The sequence below is a fragment of the Rissa tridactyla genome, chromosome 4, assembly GCF_028500815.1.
Source record: "Rissa tridactyla isolate bRisTri1 chromosome 4, bRisTri1.patW.cur.20221130, whole genome shotgun sequence".
NCBI lineage: Eukaryota > Metazoa > Chordata > Aves > Charadriiformes > Laridae > Rissa > Rissa tridactyla.
The window spans coordinates 55,950,889-55,966,913 of NC_071469.1; the positions used below are offsets into that span (position 1 = coordinate 55,950,889).

Consider the following 16,025-nt stretch of genomic DNA (forward strand, 5'->3'; position numbering starts at 1 on the left):
CATTGACATCAGCAAGAGACAAGCCAGGAGAAGCCAAAGCCCATTGAAAAATTCAATTTGAAGCCAAATCTATGCCCAACTCCAGTGGATTCGGTTTTCTTCCTTGCTCCTCTCCACATACTCTTTTTTCTTTTTTTTAAGTCACAGAAGGACATGCCAGAAACTGGTTTAAAAAAATTATTCTCTGGAGTCCTTTGGATAAATAGCAAAGACAACTGTTGAAATATAACATTCCGTAAACTTCCTACTATGAAAATGAACCGCACATGACTACACGTGACTCTCCTTGCTTTCCTTCACACCACAAATGCGGTTTTGCTATCCTTGTTTCCCTGAGGCTCATTAGTCTGGACCTACACTTTCATTTATGTGAGTCTCCCTGCTTCTACATATGCCAGCTTTTTGAAACAATTTATTGGTTTGCATCTAGTCTTTTAAGGATTGGGAAACACACGCTATACAAAACAACCCTTGTATGCCAGTGTTTAAAAGACACTAGAAGTCTTTAGTTTTACTTTCCTCTTTCCATGGCACGTGGACCTTAAATCATTCACCACAGTAGTCCAGCATGAAACTGCATCAGAGTGCAGATCAGCTTCCTCCGATCGAGTGTCTCAAAGTGAAGTTCAGTGACAGAAAGCAGCTGGTGGGATGTACCTTTGTCTCCTCATGCTTCCCAGGACTAGCAGCAATTGAAAACTAGTATCCTAACAAATCTCTGGACAAAGAGCAACAGGGCTACTGATAGGGAAGGGAGTCCAAGGATGATTCAGAGTGACCTGCGCCACACTGTCACAAGAAAAGTGATTGTTCTAAAACTCAGAGCTTTTTCTCAGGCTTTTGTTCACAGGGTGCAAATGAGCCTTTTTTTTTTTCCTCCTTTTTTTTTTTTAAATGAAGTCAAGCTGATTATAAAACAGGCCTTTGTACAAGCCCAACAAGTGCTACAATTAAATGGCACATAACTTTAGAGTACAAGTACAGTACAGTACTGAGCAATCTCAGCTGCCAAGGACATCAGCAAGGGAAGAAGACTACTACGAATTTCAGAGGAAGAGCTGAGAGCACTGCAGCACTGAAACTTCAATCACTGAATCGCAAGAAATTAACTTAAAGGTAAGCATTAAAATTAGGGAGAGCTTCCATGGAATTAGGAAAGGCGCATACATCTTTATTGGTAGAGAAGCTACCTAATTCTGTGAAAGAACTGCTTGCCCTCTAGAAGTGCATGATTAGTAACCACCACCAAACCAACCTGTATGTTTCTGTCATGCAATATGAGCATTAAAAACACTGCACGTCAACAGTCAGAATCAAGGCAATCACAGTATTTACCTGGGGCACTTGGCAGCGGTCTCTCAGTAGTTCTCCTATTCTCAGAACAGTCAGATTTTCAAGAGATACAGGTTTTCATACTTTACAAAAGGAGAGAAAAAACATTTCCAAACATCAACCCCCTCAAAACTTCCCTCATCTTTATTTTGGTATTTCTGGCTTTGCAAGTAGGTTCGTTATGGGGTTTTTTGTTTGTTCGTTTTATTAAATAAGCAAACTGTAGAGATCTAAAAAAGTCTCAATTTTCTGGCCTCTCCTTTAAGAATCTGTATTTTTACCTCCCACAACAGATACTTTTGAGTCTGTTCTTCAGCTTTTAGTCCATATATTACAAATGCAAGTATGCCAGCGCGCAATCCTCCTCTCCCATTTGAAGTTTGTGTTAGTACTTTGGGTCTAGTTTTCTTCACATTAGAAAAAAAACTCCTCTGAAAACCAACTTATCCAAAATATTCCTACCACACTCAGTCATGGACACTTTTTCAGAGAGCTTCACATATAGGAGCTCACAACTTACCTATATCATCAATATCAGTGGTTAGCAGACAGGGATTTAAAACACAGTGAGTTCAAAGCACCCACTTATTTCAGAAACCCAGTTTAAGACACCCAACTTTTCACGATAGTTTTTGCAGTACTTTGTATTTTCCAACTTCACATACTTTATGCTTTATTAATTTTAATTATCTCTGCAAAGGCTGAGAATTTTTCCAAGTCAGCCTTCAAACTACATCAGCATGAATGCTCAAAGAGAAACACACCAGCAGTGAGCACTGTTGAGGACTGTGCTTTAACCAGATTTCCAGGTTTCCCTCCATAGTAGAGACTGAAATAATGTCTATTTAAGCACAGCACATTAAAGGCTTTGATACTGTCTTCCTGCAAGCAGCCCTCTTTTGTTTGAGCCTCAGAGCACACCAAGAAAACCAATGCCTATACATTGAATATGCAGGGTTTCTGTGGAAAAAGATCTCATGTCATAATGAAAATCTTGGTTTGACTTCCCATGCACATGCCTTTGAAAGCTGTTCAGCCTAAATCTAACATTTCTTGAGCAGCTGACTTTGCAACTTTAAGAGTGTTCCTTTAACAACACGCATTCATGCTTATTTCCTTAGGAGTCAATCAACAAAAATCTTAGGAATCAATCAACAAAAATCTTCACAATGCAAATTCACATTGATCCTTGCACAAACCATCTTGGATCAGAATGTGACTGAAAGATCAAAAGCCAGTTACTCATCACCATAAGGTGGTCACTAAGGTGACCAGCAGCACAGAGACTGAGACATACTGCTGCTAGATTCTCACCTACGAGCTCTGAGGTTTCATTTCTGTGCTCTTCAGAAAGACTATTTTGCATGCGCCACTTAACTTCAGCCCTTTCAGTCCTATCCCCCTCCATCTTATTCATGGCAGGGACCAATTTTTATTTTACCCAGAACTCCTCTATTCTTAATCTTATCCAGCATTGCCCCAACAGTTTCTGCTGTCTGTGTCATCAGACCTAGTTGCTACAGCCTTACCCATGTTCCTAATCAGTCCAATTCCCTCTCCCCTCCATACTCACTGTCCCAGTGTCCCTTGCTAGGTTACACGTCTGGTCTGAGAATCTCCCCACTCTGAAGGGAGGGACAGTGACCAGGTTTGGACAGAAGACACCTTCCCATCCATCTCTAGGAGCAACCCACATAGCTATCTGCATCAGATGCGAAGTACAGTTCCCCTCCGCCTGTCCGAGTCCCAGCTTCCCACACCTTTGTTCACCCTCTTCTTAACCACTGGACAGAGACTTTAGCCCAGCCCACAAACATTCAGAAATATGGAGACAGTATCACATACAGTGAGGAAAAATCTCAACATACTTTTAGCTCAACTTAGTTTGTACATACAAAAATAAGAGTTTGAACCTCATACCACAGCCAAACATGGGCAGATTTCCATGCACATTCCTGTCAAAGCTCAGTTCTCAGTAAAGTTTCAAATTCCGCACCACAGCTGTCTTCTGTGAGGCATCACACTTTACATCTGCCTCGTCCACATTCAGGTTCTCTTTAGTAGAGCATAAACCATTACCCAAAGCCTGTGGGAAATTTTACTCCAAACAATTCCAATTGGCATACAGACTTGAAAGCTTCAATCCATATGAAAAGATGTAAGCAAGTGAGATGAGGGTCAATTTATTCTGCATATCACTTTATTAATAGTGGGAGTAGGAACATCTTTTTACAAGTATCATTAATTGCAATGACTAGTTTTATTTTAGTTACTCACTTAAGCTCTTCTTCATCCCCACTTTAAAATATCACTTCTGCATTTCCGCAAGCATGTGGTATATAGCTGAGAATTACCCTCAACATTTTTACAGTAATGACAGCTTATTTATACTACATCTAATATAAAATTACATTGACAATACTAGCAACTGAAGACTAATGTTTTAACAAAAAGCTTCCAGGCTCCCCAGAATTTCTTTAATACAGATTTGTCATGCAAAGATTAAGCAACAGCAATTCACGTGATTTAGGGTCACAGCATTGGCTAAACTTTAGTTCCTTTTCAAAGGAACGTTATGAGAACTTAAAAATGCCTTAAAATGTGTACATGCATTCCTAGGGAAAAAAAAAAGACTAAATGCTTTGTGATGAAAAAATAAAATCTTTATTGAAATATTGTAGTACCCAGTTTAAAAATACTAAGATTTTAAAAAGATCTTATAATTTAGATACTCCACAATAATTCCATCTACTTTATAAATACATTGATGTGTGTAAGACTTGAATTTTTACTTGGAGAAATACCTCATACAGTCGAAACTCACGTATGATGATACCTGCTCAGTACTACCTGTCTTCAGCCAGAGGAGATCAAATGGCTGGTGCTGTTTATTAAAGTTGAGGAAAATTTTTGTAACGCGAGATGCATTCCTCAAAATGAGACAGAAAAGTACCTTACTTTAATATTTTTTTCTGTTTAACTTTATATAGAGTAGATAAGGGAATTCAAAAGTGCTGAAGAAGAACAGATGTAGTCGCTCTCAGAGGCAACAAGCATTCAGTCACTACAGCCTGCCATTTTAGTGAAGTGCCTACCTCGGGGATCACCAGCCGCCAGAGCCCCTTCCTGGACACCAAAACTCATCGGACCTTTTCTTGCCTCACTGCAGCAGCACGTTCATTAAACAGACTATACCAACAAAAGCACTCCTGTCATCATAGCTATACACAGAGTATGCCAGTGGAACTTAACCAGGGCACAAGAATCTTTCTTACAGGCAGAGCGCACCCTGGGGTTTTCCCACAATTATGAAAGACCAGAAAACATTTCCAGCATTTTAAGAAAATTAAAATTTGTACGAATTAACATACCAAGTTAAATCAGAAAAACTCGAGCCCAGGACCCTGATTCTGCAAGACTGGTCAAAAGTGAATGCAGAGGAAGCAAAGAACAGGACATGCATATAGTCATAATCCCAGTCCCTATTTTTCTGTGCGTCAAGACTTGATCCAATAACGACATCTTTATATTCAGCAGATCAATTTAACTTTCTTGAGTTTACCCAGTCTCTTTTCAGGCCCATGAAAGATTCTGGCATTCATAACTCCTGGGTGAAAAGCGGCAAGAAGTGTTCTCATTAGAGATAACATTTCTCAGCTCTGCATATAAGCTAAATGCATATAAAATTATGCTTCCTCTGTAATACTGGAAGACTTATGCACCACTACCATCTGCAAATAAGGAACAAGGGTCTAACAGACTCTGGTCAGGCAGAATAGTGTCAAGAAGCTTGCTTATCCCAAAGAATAATTTGCCTTCTCTATTACAAAGGCCACGCTACATGTCCTTGCTCCAGGACAGCTTCACAAGTCACAAAGAGCGTTACTACAAAGAGGCATATACTGAGATCAGTGTTATTAAAAGCAAGCTTGAAGTCTAAAGAGTGTCTTGTTTAAAGGTCCACATTCAAGCTTGAACATGATCTTCCATTCTATTTGTTAAATGTGGGGCTTTGACTTTTTCAAACTAGTGTATCTTCAAAACAACCAGGAACTTTTCACAGACGTTTCTTCAGCATTCACAATTTAGGTATCCCACACAAATTTTAACTGTGCAGTCCAGAACTGTAGGTACCTTTCAAGCATTCTTAATGCTCTCAAATTGAGGGTATGCTGGTGCTGCCAGATGTTGCCTTGATGGTATACTGAAATTATTCACCTGGCATGCAGAACAGCTAGAGCTCAAGCCATCCCACTAAAAAGCTTCAAGAGACAATAAAACCAGCTAAGTAGAGCTCAACTGTTATGGCACAATAAGGGACTTCATTTCCAGGCACTATCACAAGTCAGAGACACACACAGATATCAGACTTGGACACGAAGAGCTGTCCTGTTCCGATAAGCTGAAGTAAGACTTTTCTTCTGATCTTTCTCACCAGCGAATGTAGCCCTCCCCTTTTTAAAAGCAAACCAAACTAAAAACTTTCTGCTGACAGTATTGTTCTTAGACGTCTGCCTTGTTCTGCACTGTATAAGAACTTCACCAATTCATAACTAGGAATTCTGTTCAGCAGCAGAATGCCTGTAAGTAACCTAGTTTGCAAGTAACTGTGAGCACGTAAGCCCTGCAGTTTGAATACTGGTGCTTTTATGACTATTTTCAAAATGAGGCGATAGGTCTTCTAACAGGAACATCAGCAAAATGTCAGGAGTCTTATGGAAGTCCCATTTATATTTCTTCTGAACAGATGATTTAAATCATTATCTGGAAAATACAAGAAGTTTCACTTAGACTGATAGAAGACTGGACCAGATAACAAACAATTATCTCTTTGTTTCTAGAGTGTACATGGGCTAATTGTTTTGTCTTATCAGAAGGGAAGAGTGTTTATCCACTAATAGAGTGCTGCATATTGCATAATCCAAAAGCATTTGAACATACTAAATACTTCATTAAAAAGCATTCTGTTAAGCTTAATATTATCTCACAGGCCAATCTCACAAAAAGTACAGTGAGCAACTACAAATTTTTTTTATTTAGCCCAGTACACAGACTTCAGAGAAGCTTTCTAACATTTATAGCAGTTTTTCAGTGTTTAGCAGATGTTACTCTATTTGCTAAACAACATCAGACTGCAAAATTGCTCTTACTGTTGATAGATCAATAATGACATGGGATAAGTCATTATCTCCGTGGCAACAGAATTAGAACTGTTAGAGGAATATTGCGCATGTTGCTGCTGCGACTCTTACAGGCATGCCTCGGCTTCCTCACACGGGTGCTCTCTCTGCAAGCCTGGTATGCCCAGAGTACCAACAACCAAGGGCACCTCTTGGACTACAGAGGATTAAACTACAGCTGTGGTTACATTATTCCGGTAGGAGCACATCCTCACAGGGGTTTAGTACACTTCAATTTGATGTTCTTATTTCACTTATAATTTCTAATGAACCACGTCCTTGCAAAAAGAGCTGGAATGAAACTCAGGAAGGCAAATACTACAAAGTTCTGTTCACAGACCAGCATTTTTTTTGAAAGAAGACATTTAGTTGCCTTTAAAAATAGAAAGATCTTTTTCTTTTTCCTCAGTGTTCATTTAATTCTCCTCTGACTCCACAGGATCTTAAAGTGGCAGGAGTCTTTCTGCTAGATTAAAACAACAAACTAGACCACTTGGGTTATTACACTTATAATAGTCTCTGTATATCACACCAGTTAAAAGAGAAACACATATTTTTGCTTTGCAGAATTTACTGAGATTTTATCTAGCATGAACTGGGCACTTTTTTTTTTTTTAATATTGCACAATCTTGTACCATGATAATCACAACAGGTAAACCACAGAAAGCAATAACTTTTCTGTGTCTTGATTAGCATGACTGTGTCTGTTTTCTGATGTTCTGTCGAAAACAAAACGTACCTACACACAAAATGCACAATGTTCATCAACAATGTGAACTTTGCCTTTAAATTCATGATAGAAAGTCTTCTTCATAGATACATGTACTCTTAAATACTACAGCAACACTTTTTTATTCATAAGCTATTCACATGAAATGACAAACAACTGTAAGTTTACCACAATTCCCTTTGGAATGTGTTCTAATTAAATTTAAATAAGAGGCAATAGAAGTGATGCCTTAAGGCAGTTTCATAGAAAATGAAAAACGAGTTGTTACTCAAGCATGAGCTGGATGCCACAAAAATCAAGAACTAGACAACAGTCTTCTGTACAGTGAAGTCAAGGTGGTCTTGTTTGTAAAGATCCCATGAGTGGAACTGTGTGGAAAAAAATTCTTTTCCTTACAAAGGCAAGCATCCAAATGTCCACTAATACACCAGAAGCCCAGATGCCAGAGCTGCAATATAAATACTCAGAAACAGACTTTAATTTGGTATTTGTAAGAGACTGTAGTTTAGCACAGAGGAAAACTTTTCAACGCTTCCTTCTACTCACGGGATGGGCCTGGCTGCTGCAGGAGACCTCCGCGCTCCGCTCTGAATTCTCGGAAAGAACCCGACGCCTGCCCGGGAGCTCAGGGGCAGCTACCTGCACACCCGGCCGCTTCCACACCACGCTCCGCACCCAGCGCTTCCCCGCCTGATGGCGGCCGGTTCCGTCCGTCTTCCAGCACCGACCCCGCCCGCCCCATCCCGCTGCCGGCCCCGCTGGCTGTTCCAGGCCGCGCAGAGCTACCGGTTACTCAGGCCTCTTCCCCCAGCACTAAACGCCAGCCCCAAGGGGAGCGGCTGAATGCGGCGGATGCCGCTCGGCCTGCACCCCGGCCACCCCGCGGAGCCGGCGGTAGGGACGGGAGGTATCGGCAGGCTCCGCGCCCCGTGGCGGGGCGGGGCGGGTAAGGGCAGCACCTCCATCCCACCGCCACCACGGCCAGCCTAGCAGAAGGTGGCTGAGGCGCGCCGGGCTCGGCTACCATCACTGCGGCCGTTACCCGGAAGCGGAAGTCACGCGCTCCCAAGGCTTCCCGAGCAAAACACCGCACCGGGAGAGCCTGACTAATCGCGACGGCGGAGTGGGCGGGGATTAACGAAATCCCACTAGATTGGCAGCTGTTCCTCCCAATGCAACTGCGGCGGCGCGGTTCCCTCCACCAATAGGAAAGCAAGGTAGCCTCAGGGTTGGTGGGCGGGCCAAGGCGCGCTGCGTCCCCACGCTACTGGCTGTCAGCACTGATTGGCGGGTGACTCCTCCTATGAGAAGGAGAAACCCCCCCACCTACCCCACTCTCCGCCAATCGACGGAGGGCGCTGGCTTGGGGCCGGAGGAGCGCGGCGGGGCCCGGCAGTCGGGACAGCATGAGCAGACTGGTGCGGGTGGCCTGGCGGCTGGCGGGGGCTACGGCCGCTGGGCGGGGCCGGGCCGGGCGGGCGCTGAGCCAGGCGGGAACCGGCACCGGGGGCGGCGGAGGCGGGGCCGAGGGCGGTGGCAGCGGCAGCGGTTCGGGGTCGCGGGAGGCGGTGGAGCGGCTGGTGCGGGCCCACCCGGTGGTGGTGTTCATGAAGGGCAGCCCGGCGCAGCCCCTCTGCGGCTTCAGTAACGCCGTCGTGCAGATCCTGCGGCTGCACGGCGTGGAGGATTACCGCGCCCACGACGTCCTGCAGGACCCCGACCTCCGCCAAGGTCAGCGGCGGGCCGGGGCCAGGGGTCACCTTCGGGCGCAGCCTCTGGGGCTCGCTCACAGCCTGAGGCGGTCCCGGGCCTCACCTCGGGAGGCTGAGGCGTGTGTCAGCCTTGGGCGGGGGGCGCGGGTCGGGGTTGCTTTAACGCTCCTGGGCTGCAGGGGGGTTATTGCAGCACCGCCGACCTCCCGGTGGCGCACACCACACACCCCCTCGCTTTGCTCCCTTCCTTGGGTTTTTTGTTTTGCTTTGTTTTTGTTGCGTTCTATAAGCGGGCCTAAATCACAGGGTTTGGGGGTTTACAGAATTTGAAGCGTGTCACGGAGATGCGCGGTTGAGGTGGCTTTGGCTGGATGTCCCCGTCCCCTCGCTGTGTCCCAGAGCAGTGTAGTTATCTGCAGAATGCAGCTCTGCTTAGGGGGTAACTCTTGGAGATCAGGCTTTTCGTGCCACGGTGCCTTGCCTAGTTAGTAGGCACAAAGCTCCATTAAAAGACCCCTGAAGTACTTCATTATGTAGTCAGATTTTTATGTTGCCTTTCAACAGTCTGTTGAAATTTCGTGAATGGCTTAGACTTATACCACTGTATTCTGCTGGCACTGCCTGCCAGGGTTCTTTGGATAAAGTACAAAATTATGCCAGTCATTTGCACAATAAATATTTATTAATAGTTTCACCATTACTGCTCAAGTGGTAGGAGCTATTCTACATAAGGTTATTTGCTAATTGTAGAAGGCTATTACTCTGTTCTCATAATGCTTTTCTTCTTTCCCTCTTCGATGTGCATACGTGCATAGCTGATTATTAAGGTTTTGTGTGGCTAATTGAGAAAGTTTTAAAACAAACAAAAAAAGCAATAGTATGTAGTAGTTAGTGTTGCAGGTGCATGGCATTAACAGGTCTTGTCCAGAATACGCTAAAATGTGCTTTAAATCCACATGCTGGCATGTATCAGGTGAATTCCTTCTGTATTTCTGGTGTCATCTGACTAATTCAGTTTTTCATTAGCTTTTAGCTGAAAGGCTGATTTTTCCAATCCTTGCTTGCTTTTCAGTTCACAGGTATAATAGTTGGTATGGTATAAAAACTTAAATACTGGAATTTGGGTATGATGATATTTTGTGTTCATGAATGTTGGTTTTGTTCAAGTAAATCTCCTGCCTTTGGCAGGTGAGCAAATCATGGTAGTTTTCTAAGCTTTGTTTACATATCTAAATTTATTCAACTTATGGTTTACTAGAACAAACTCATAAACTAAAAGGGAGGAAACAAAACTTTGAAATCGAGCCATTAGCATTTCACTTTCGGTTGAATGGGCCTTTGTTGAACAGGCAATACGTTTGTCAGTTACAATCTCTGGGGACTTGACCATGGGAATATATAGTATTTTCTTCCTATGTAACAGGAGCATCTCCCTTCTGAGGACAGCAAATTTTTCCTCCACGTGAGCTCTGGCTTGTGCTAAGTCATCTGAGATTATTGTTCTCCTGGCTACCTGAGCATTAAATTAAAATTAGTGGTTTGATCTGGACTGTTTGGCTAAGCTGTGCTGAATGCAGTAACGGAGCGTGCACTTGCACAATATCCTGCTGGTTCTCAGGTGCTTAAAGAAGTTGTTCTGTTCTCTTCCATGCACCAGCTTTGGCACTTGTCCGACTGCACGGAGAGCCAGCTCCATTTACTAACTGGATTGCTGGGCGTGCGAGTTGAACTAGCTTCTTGTACTGTGAGGTGAGTGCCAGAGCCAGCAGCAGGGATGGACCCTTGAAGTGAAGAGTTGGGGAACAACACCGCCGCTTTCAAGGCCAGTGGGCTGTCATATTACTGCAACTGTATTACCTACTGCACCCTAAAAACCCAGTATATGCCCTCTCTGTGGATAGCAGTCTCTGACAGAGGAGAGGGCAGGGCCGCTGGAAGCTGTAGCTCTGTAAGTTGCCAAGTGTGATTCAGCAGTGGCTGCCTGAAGGCCTTCTTAGTCTCCACTGGGATCTGACCTCAGGTGCTGAAAAGTTACTATGCAACGCGTGACGCTTTCCTAAACCCTCTCTGTGAACGTAATCTGCACTGCACGCGTGTGGGGTTAGCGAGGGGATGCTGAGCCTTTAGCTGTGAAAATATCTCATAGATCTGATCAACTAAAGGTTGAGATTCCTGTGTGTGAGCTGGTAACCAGCTTTGTGTTTAGCTGAAAATAACTTAAATGTTTGAATACATCTGTGCTTACACCATTTATAGTTAAGAGCTGGCTGTTTGCAGGGATGGTGGTTCAGGCACGTTTGAAGTGCAGCTTGGTTTCTTTCCTGTATCTATTGAAACACCTTATTTTCAGGTGGTTATAGTTCAACTGCTGAAACTTGCCCTGTGCTAACCTATGGCAAGTTGTAAAACCAAAACAACTCCCCGACTTGCCTCTTCAGCTAAAAACGCACTCAGATCTGTGAAACTAAATAGTTATTGCTACTTCATGTGATTTATCTGAAAACTTGAGCTTGAGGATATGCTTCCCTGACACAGATCCTTCATTATTAAAGCTTGTTTAAGAGACCTCAGCCCTCTCTTGGACTGTGTTTCCATGGCTGTTAAAGTTTCTCTGAGTTGGCTGTGCCACAAGTGATCCTGCCCTCAGCTGATAGACAGCATTAGGCTGGTTCAGGTCACTAAGGTGGCAGAGAAGCTTGGCATTACATACTGGAAAAGTGGTGGTTTAAACTGGTTTGAACTGTTGTAGTAGTCCACCCTCAGATTATTTTCATTGTTGCTTTCCGTTACCTAAGTGTGGGATGCTGCCAAGAGGGTGGTCTTAATCGTTCCTCCCACCCGTGGGCTACCTTTCCCTCAGTCATGCTTGCACCAGTACTAATGAGCTTGAAAACAAATGAAAACACGCTGCTTTTCTGCAGAAAGCGTGGTGGGAGTGAGAGTGGTTGCTTGAGTCAGTCCTTTGGTGTGGCCCATTGTTCGTTAGTGCTAATGCTGGCAAGAGAGAGGCTGAGAACTGGTCACTGGAGTTGGGGAAGTGGTGTGGGAGTGCGCTGGATGCTCTTTTTGGTAGCACTTTGCACTGATTCTGATTTCACAGTCACTGTAAAGTGCTCTGGCTCAGCTGTCCAGCTGCAAACTTGATCTGTGGAGTGGGGTTTTACAAAGCAGACGGTGGTTCCAAGCAGAACCTTCTGAGGCACAGCGGGAGGCATTAAACCTTCAGGGAGTGGGGAGGAGATCCCTTGGGGTGTCTGCACCGCGCAGCCTGACTGCAGGTAGCCTAGCCCAGGCTAACTTGCCTTAACACCGCTGAAATACTGTCACTAACTGCTCTACTAAGCCGGGAATTGGTTGGCCGCTTCAGGAGGTGTTCGGTTTGTTACCTGGTTGAGCCCTGTGCACGCAAGCATTTAAAGCAGCTTGTCCAGTACATGAAATGCATCATACAGAGCAACTAAGCTTGATTGTATTAATATTTTTATCTGAAGTTGGATAGATTCTTGAAAGTTCTATCAGTGCTTAGATGTATGTGCAATTGGGTCCTTGAAGTAAATAATTTGGTGTGAATATTGGTGTAAATAATTAAGCATTGGAATGCTTAGGTTTATATGCAGTGCCCTTGTTTCTCAATTCATGTTTAGTATTGCAGTGTCTTAATAAAATCAAACCTTATGTCTTATTTCCAGTGGTTTCTTTGAGAAGGGCTATCCTTAAGCGTGCCTTAGCATTGGGACTCAGTTTTTTCATTGCAACTGTTTGTAGGTTAAAAGATTTTTAGAACAGAGCACCTTTGAGTGCTCAAAGGCCAACGAGTGTTTAAGTGCTAAACCCAGGTTCACATCAAAACTACTAATTTCTGCAAACCATATCTAAAGAACTGAGAGGTTTTAATGAAACGCAAAGGAAGAAGTTACAGGTGGTGATGCTGGAGACTAGGTTAGATGGTTATAGATTCTTTTTGGCCTTGATTTATATGCTAAACTTGCTATTTTACACTTTGGAAGCATTCGTTGTCCATGCACAAAATCTTGAGTCAAAATAAATCTCATAGATCATGTTGTACTTCATAGGTAGGAATGCTTTGTCACGACAAAATTTTTTGTAGATTATTATTATTTCAGTGTATTTTAAAAACACACTGGTATTTGACTAATGGGAATTATCAGCTCTTTTTCATCTTTTATGCATTAAAATTGTAATCCCATTGCATATATATATATGCACTTATGGATGTTTATTAAAAAATAGTGTGTTTTAAGTTCCAATAAAGTAGGCATAATTTGCTAATATGGGTATTTTTACCTCTTCAATATTTTGAGTTTTACCTCTATTTTGAGGTAATTTTTGAATCTTTAGAGGTTAAAGTGTTTTCTAAGGGAAAGCAAATTCCCCTGTCTATATTGAAAACGTTTAAGAAAGTTGAATTCTAAGCAAGCGCTGGTGGAGTTGGTATAAGAGCATGCAGGTGCAGAACTCAACTATTTCCTCTGCTACAGAAATAATGACTTTGTTTGAAGTGTCATTTTAGAAGTGGCAAATTAGTTATTATTCTCCTTTTTATTTTTTTTCGTGATGTCTTTAAGTGCAAGTTGTGATTCAGTTTACACCAGCTGATCAGCTAATATTTTTGGATGGTCCTACCTTTGCCTTCTAGGAAGTATAGCCTTAAACTTTAATTCTGTACTTCATAATTGTGACTCGAGCTCTGTTTTGTTCAGTGAGTACTTTTAAGAGACTTCAACCTTCATGCCCCTCCCATGGGCTGTAAGGTCTGGCAATGAAAGATAAAGCAATTTGAAATTCATAAGGCTTCTAGAGGGGCAAATGTATCTTGCAATTGAAATTGCAGTAGTAAGTATAACTGTATAAGAATTTAGTAAGACCATAAAATATTTTAAAGTTCCTTTGGGAAATACAAAGGATAACTGAATGTAAACACTTCTCAACGTTTTTCAAGACTTCTCATTTCTTTAATTGATTGAAAAATCATATTTGCTTGTTTCCTTGGAGGGAAAAGAGACGTTAAATTTTTCCAGCTCCTGTTTGAAGTCAGTATAGGAGCCAACTCCGTATCTTTCAGCCCACATCTTTGAGTTGGAATGAGAACCAAACCTAGCTTTAATGTAGTTTTTCTAATAGTGCTCCTGTTACATAGATACATTTTTGCCTCAATGGGGAAGAAATGAAAATATCAGTAGTTCTGTCAGGCTGAAGCAATGTATTCTGTTTAAAAACCCATTCTGTTTAGAAAGGGGGCGGAAGACCCTTTAATATTTTTATTTTTTTCTTATCCAGGAATAAAAAACTACTCTAACTGGCCTACCATCCCACAAGTATACCTCAATGGTGAATTCGTTGGTGGCTGTGATATACTCCTCCAGATGCATCAGAACGGAGATCTTGTAGAAGAGCTGAAGAAACTGGGGATCCGTTCAGCGCTTCTGGATGCAGAAAAAGAAAAAGACCAAGACAAAAAGTAAAACGAGCGAAAAAGATGCTGTGATAGGAATAAAGCAAATCTTCGCTAAGAACTTGTTACCAGTAAAGCCTTATGTACTTTAGCTCAAAGAAGGCATCTTTTTGAACTGACACTAAGTTTTATCTGTGAATGTCTGTTAGCTCATGGTAAATGTAGTGATCTTGGTATTTTGATTTATGGATATTGTGAAAATTTGAATATAACCACTGCACTGTAAAGCGTACATTTGTGGAAATTGTGTTTAAAAAAAACAAAAAAAATCACTCAAAAAGCATTGAATTCTTGATTGAAGCAGGAGAAAACCAAAAGAACAAATATTTTTATGGATTTTGAGTGCGTGTTTCTCTGTTCTTTGTTACACAAACCTATGCAAACAGTGTTTGCATTCCCTTGCTCCTCTGGAAGAAGTGTTAAGTAATAGTGCATCAGTTTTGCTGTACTGCTGGTGATGAGACTTCCTGAGAGCCTGTAAAACTTTTGTAATCACTTATGATATAGGAGAAAAATAGTCTTCAAACAATATAGAAGAAAAAAGATTATATGAGAGTGCATGAAATATACTTTTAATCCAAAGGGTAAAAATAAACAGACTTGTACAAATACATGTATAATGGTCATTATTACTTTATAACATTCTGATGGGTTTTAAGAGATTGCTAAGACTTGTGCCTAAAGATTTTATAAAGCCTTTTCTACCTCTTGCAAAGCAGCTTTTCCCCCTGCTTATATACTTTGTGTATTGCAGTTCTGTGTCAGTGCTAAAATATGGGAATTGTTGAAGGCTTCAGTATTCTAGCTTGAAATAGTAGGGGACAGTACTTCAGTTACTACTGTAATCTTGTATTATTTGCTAGTTACTAAGTTATCTTTTTATATTTGTTGTATTTTCAAGTATTTTCTCCTGAGTGCTGTGCTTTGAAGAATATGGTCTTCAAATGTGATTAACAGATGAAATGCTTCATGTAGCTAAGATAAGTGCAGCAGAGAGGCTACTGCAGAGAGAAGTATTTGTGAAAGGTCTCTGATGTCTTCATCTAGCCTCATTTCCCTGTCACACAAATTATGTTAACCAGTGTAGCTTCACCTGTACAGCAATACTGCTAAAGTTAAAAGCTAACCAAGCTGTTTCTAAATGCAGTTTACTGTTATTAATATAAACCAGTTTGCATGTGAATTAGGCAAATGACTGGAAATAAACTGTATTTTATGTTGATTGTCTCCAATAGTTCCTCTTTATTTTAAATGACTGATGGCACTTTTGATTTGAAACACAGAATGTTTTCCACTGCATAGGATAGAAAATGTGTTTTAGAGAAAGGAAAAATTATCAATGGTCAGTGGGAGCCAGGACTGGAACTTGTAGACGAGAGCTTTGATGCAAGTTCCAGTTCTAAATCTCTCCTGTCCAGTAGAGAAACTAGACTGGTACATTCTTCACAGAATTTGCCAACCTGCTTACAGAAAGCTTACTGTATAGTTTTAATGCAATCAGTATCACCAGGGTTAAATGCAGTGAGTACATGCTGTACATATTCACTGTTCGTGACAGCTGCCGGTACCAGGAGAGGTGACTGAATGGCCACTGAGT

At 42.0% G+C, this 16,025-nt stretch overlaps 1 protein-coding gene and 1 non-coding gene across 2 annotated transcripts; one reads left to right on the forward strand and one right to left on the reverse strand.

Moving 5' to 3' along the window:
* Positions 1–6,405: 6,405 nt before the first annotated feature.
* On the reverse strand, positions 6,406–6,678 carry LOC128909700 (small Cajal body-specific RNA 13). Its single transcript, XR_008466475.1, has one exon. It is a non-coding gene; the product is annotated as a small Cajal body-specific RNA 13 (non-coding RNA).
* A 1,956-nt stretch (positions 6,679–8,634) lies between these two features.
* GLRX5 (glutaredoxin 5) lies at positions 8,635–15,655 on the forward strand. Its single transcript, XM_054201119.1, has 2 exons — positions 8,635–8,974; positions 14,254–15,655. The coding sequence occupies exons 1-2, from the start codon at positions 8,650–8,652 to the stop codon at positions 14,436–14,438; spliced, it is 510 nt and encodes a 169-aa protein (XP_054057094.1). The 5' UTR covers positions 8,635–8,649; the 3' UTR covers positions 14,439–15,655.
* Positions 15,656–16,025: the final 370 nt, after the last annotated feature.

Excerpts from the sequence above, each read along its gene's own strand:
- GLRX5 (XM_054201119.1), top strand. The coding sequence starts at position 8,650 with ATGAGCAGACTGGTGCGGGTGGCCTGGCGGCTGGCGGGGGCTACGGCC. Across the intron at positions 8,975-14,253 it reads GGACCCCGACCTCCGCCAAG|GAATAAAAAACTACTCTAAC; the intron begins GTCAGCGGCGGG and ends TTTCTTATCCAG.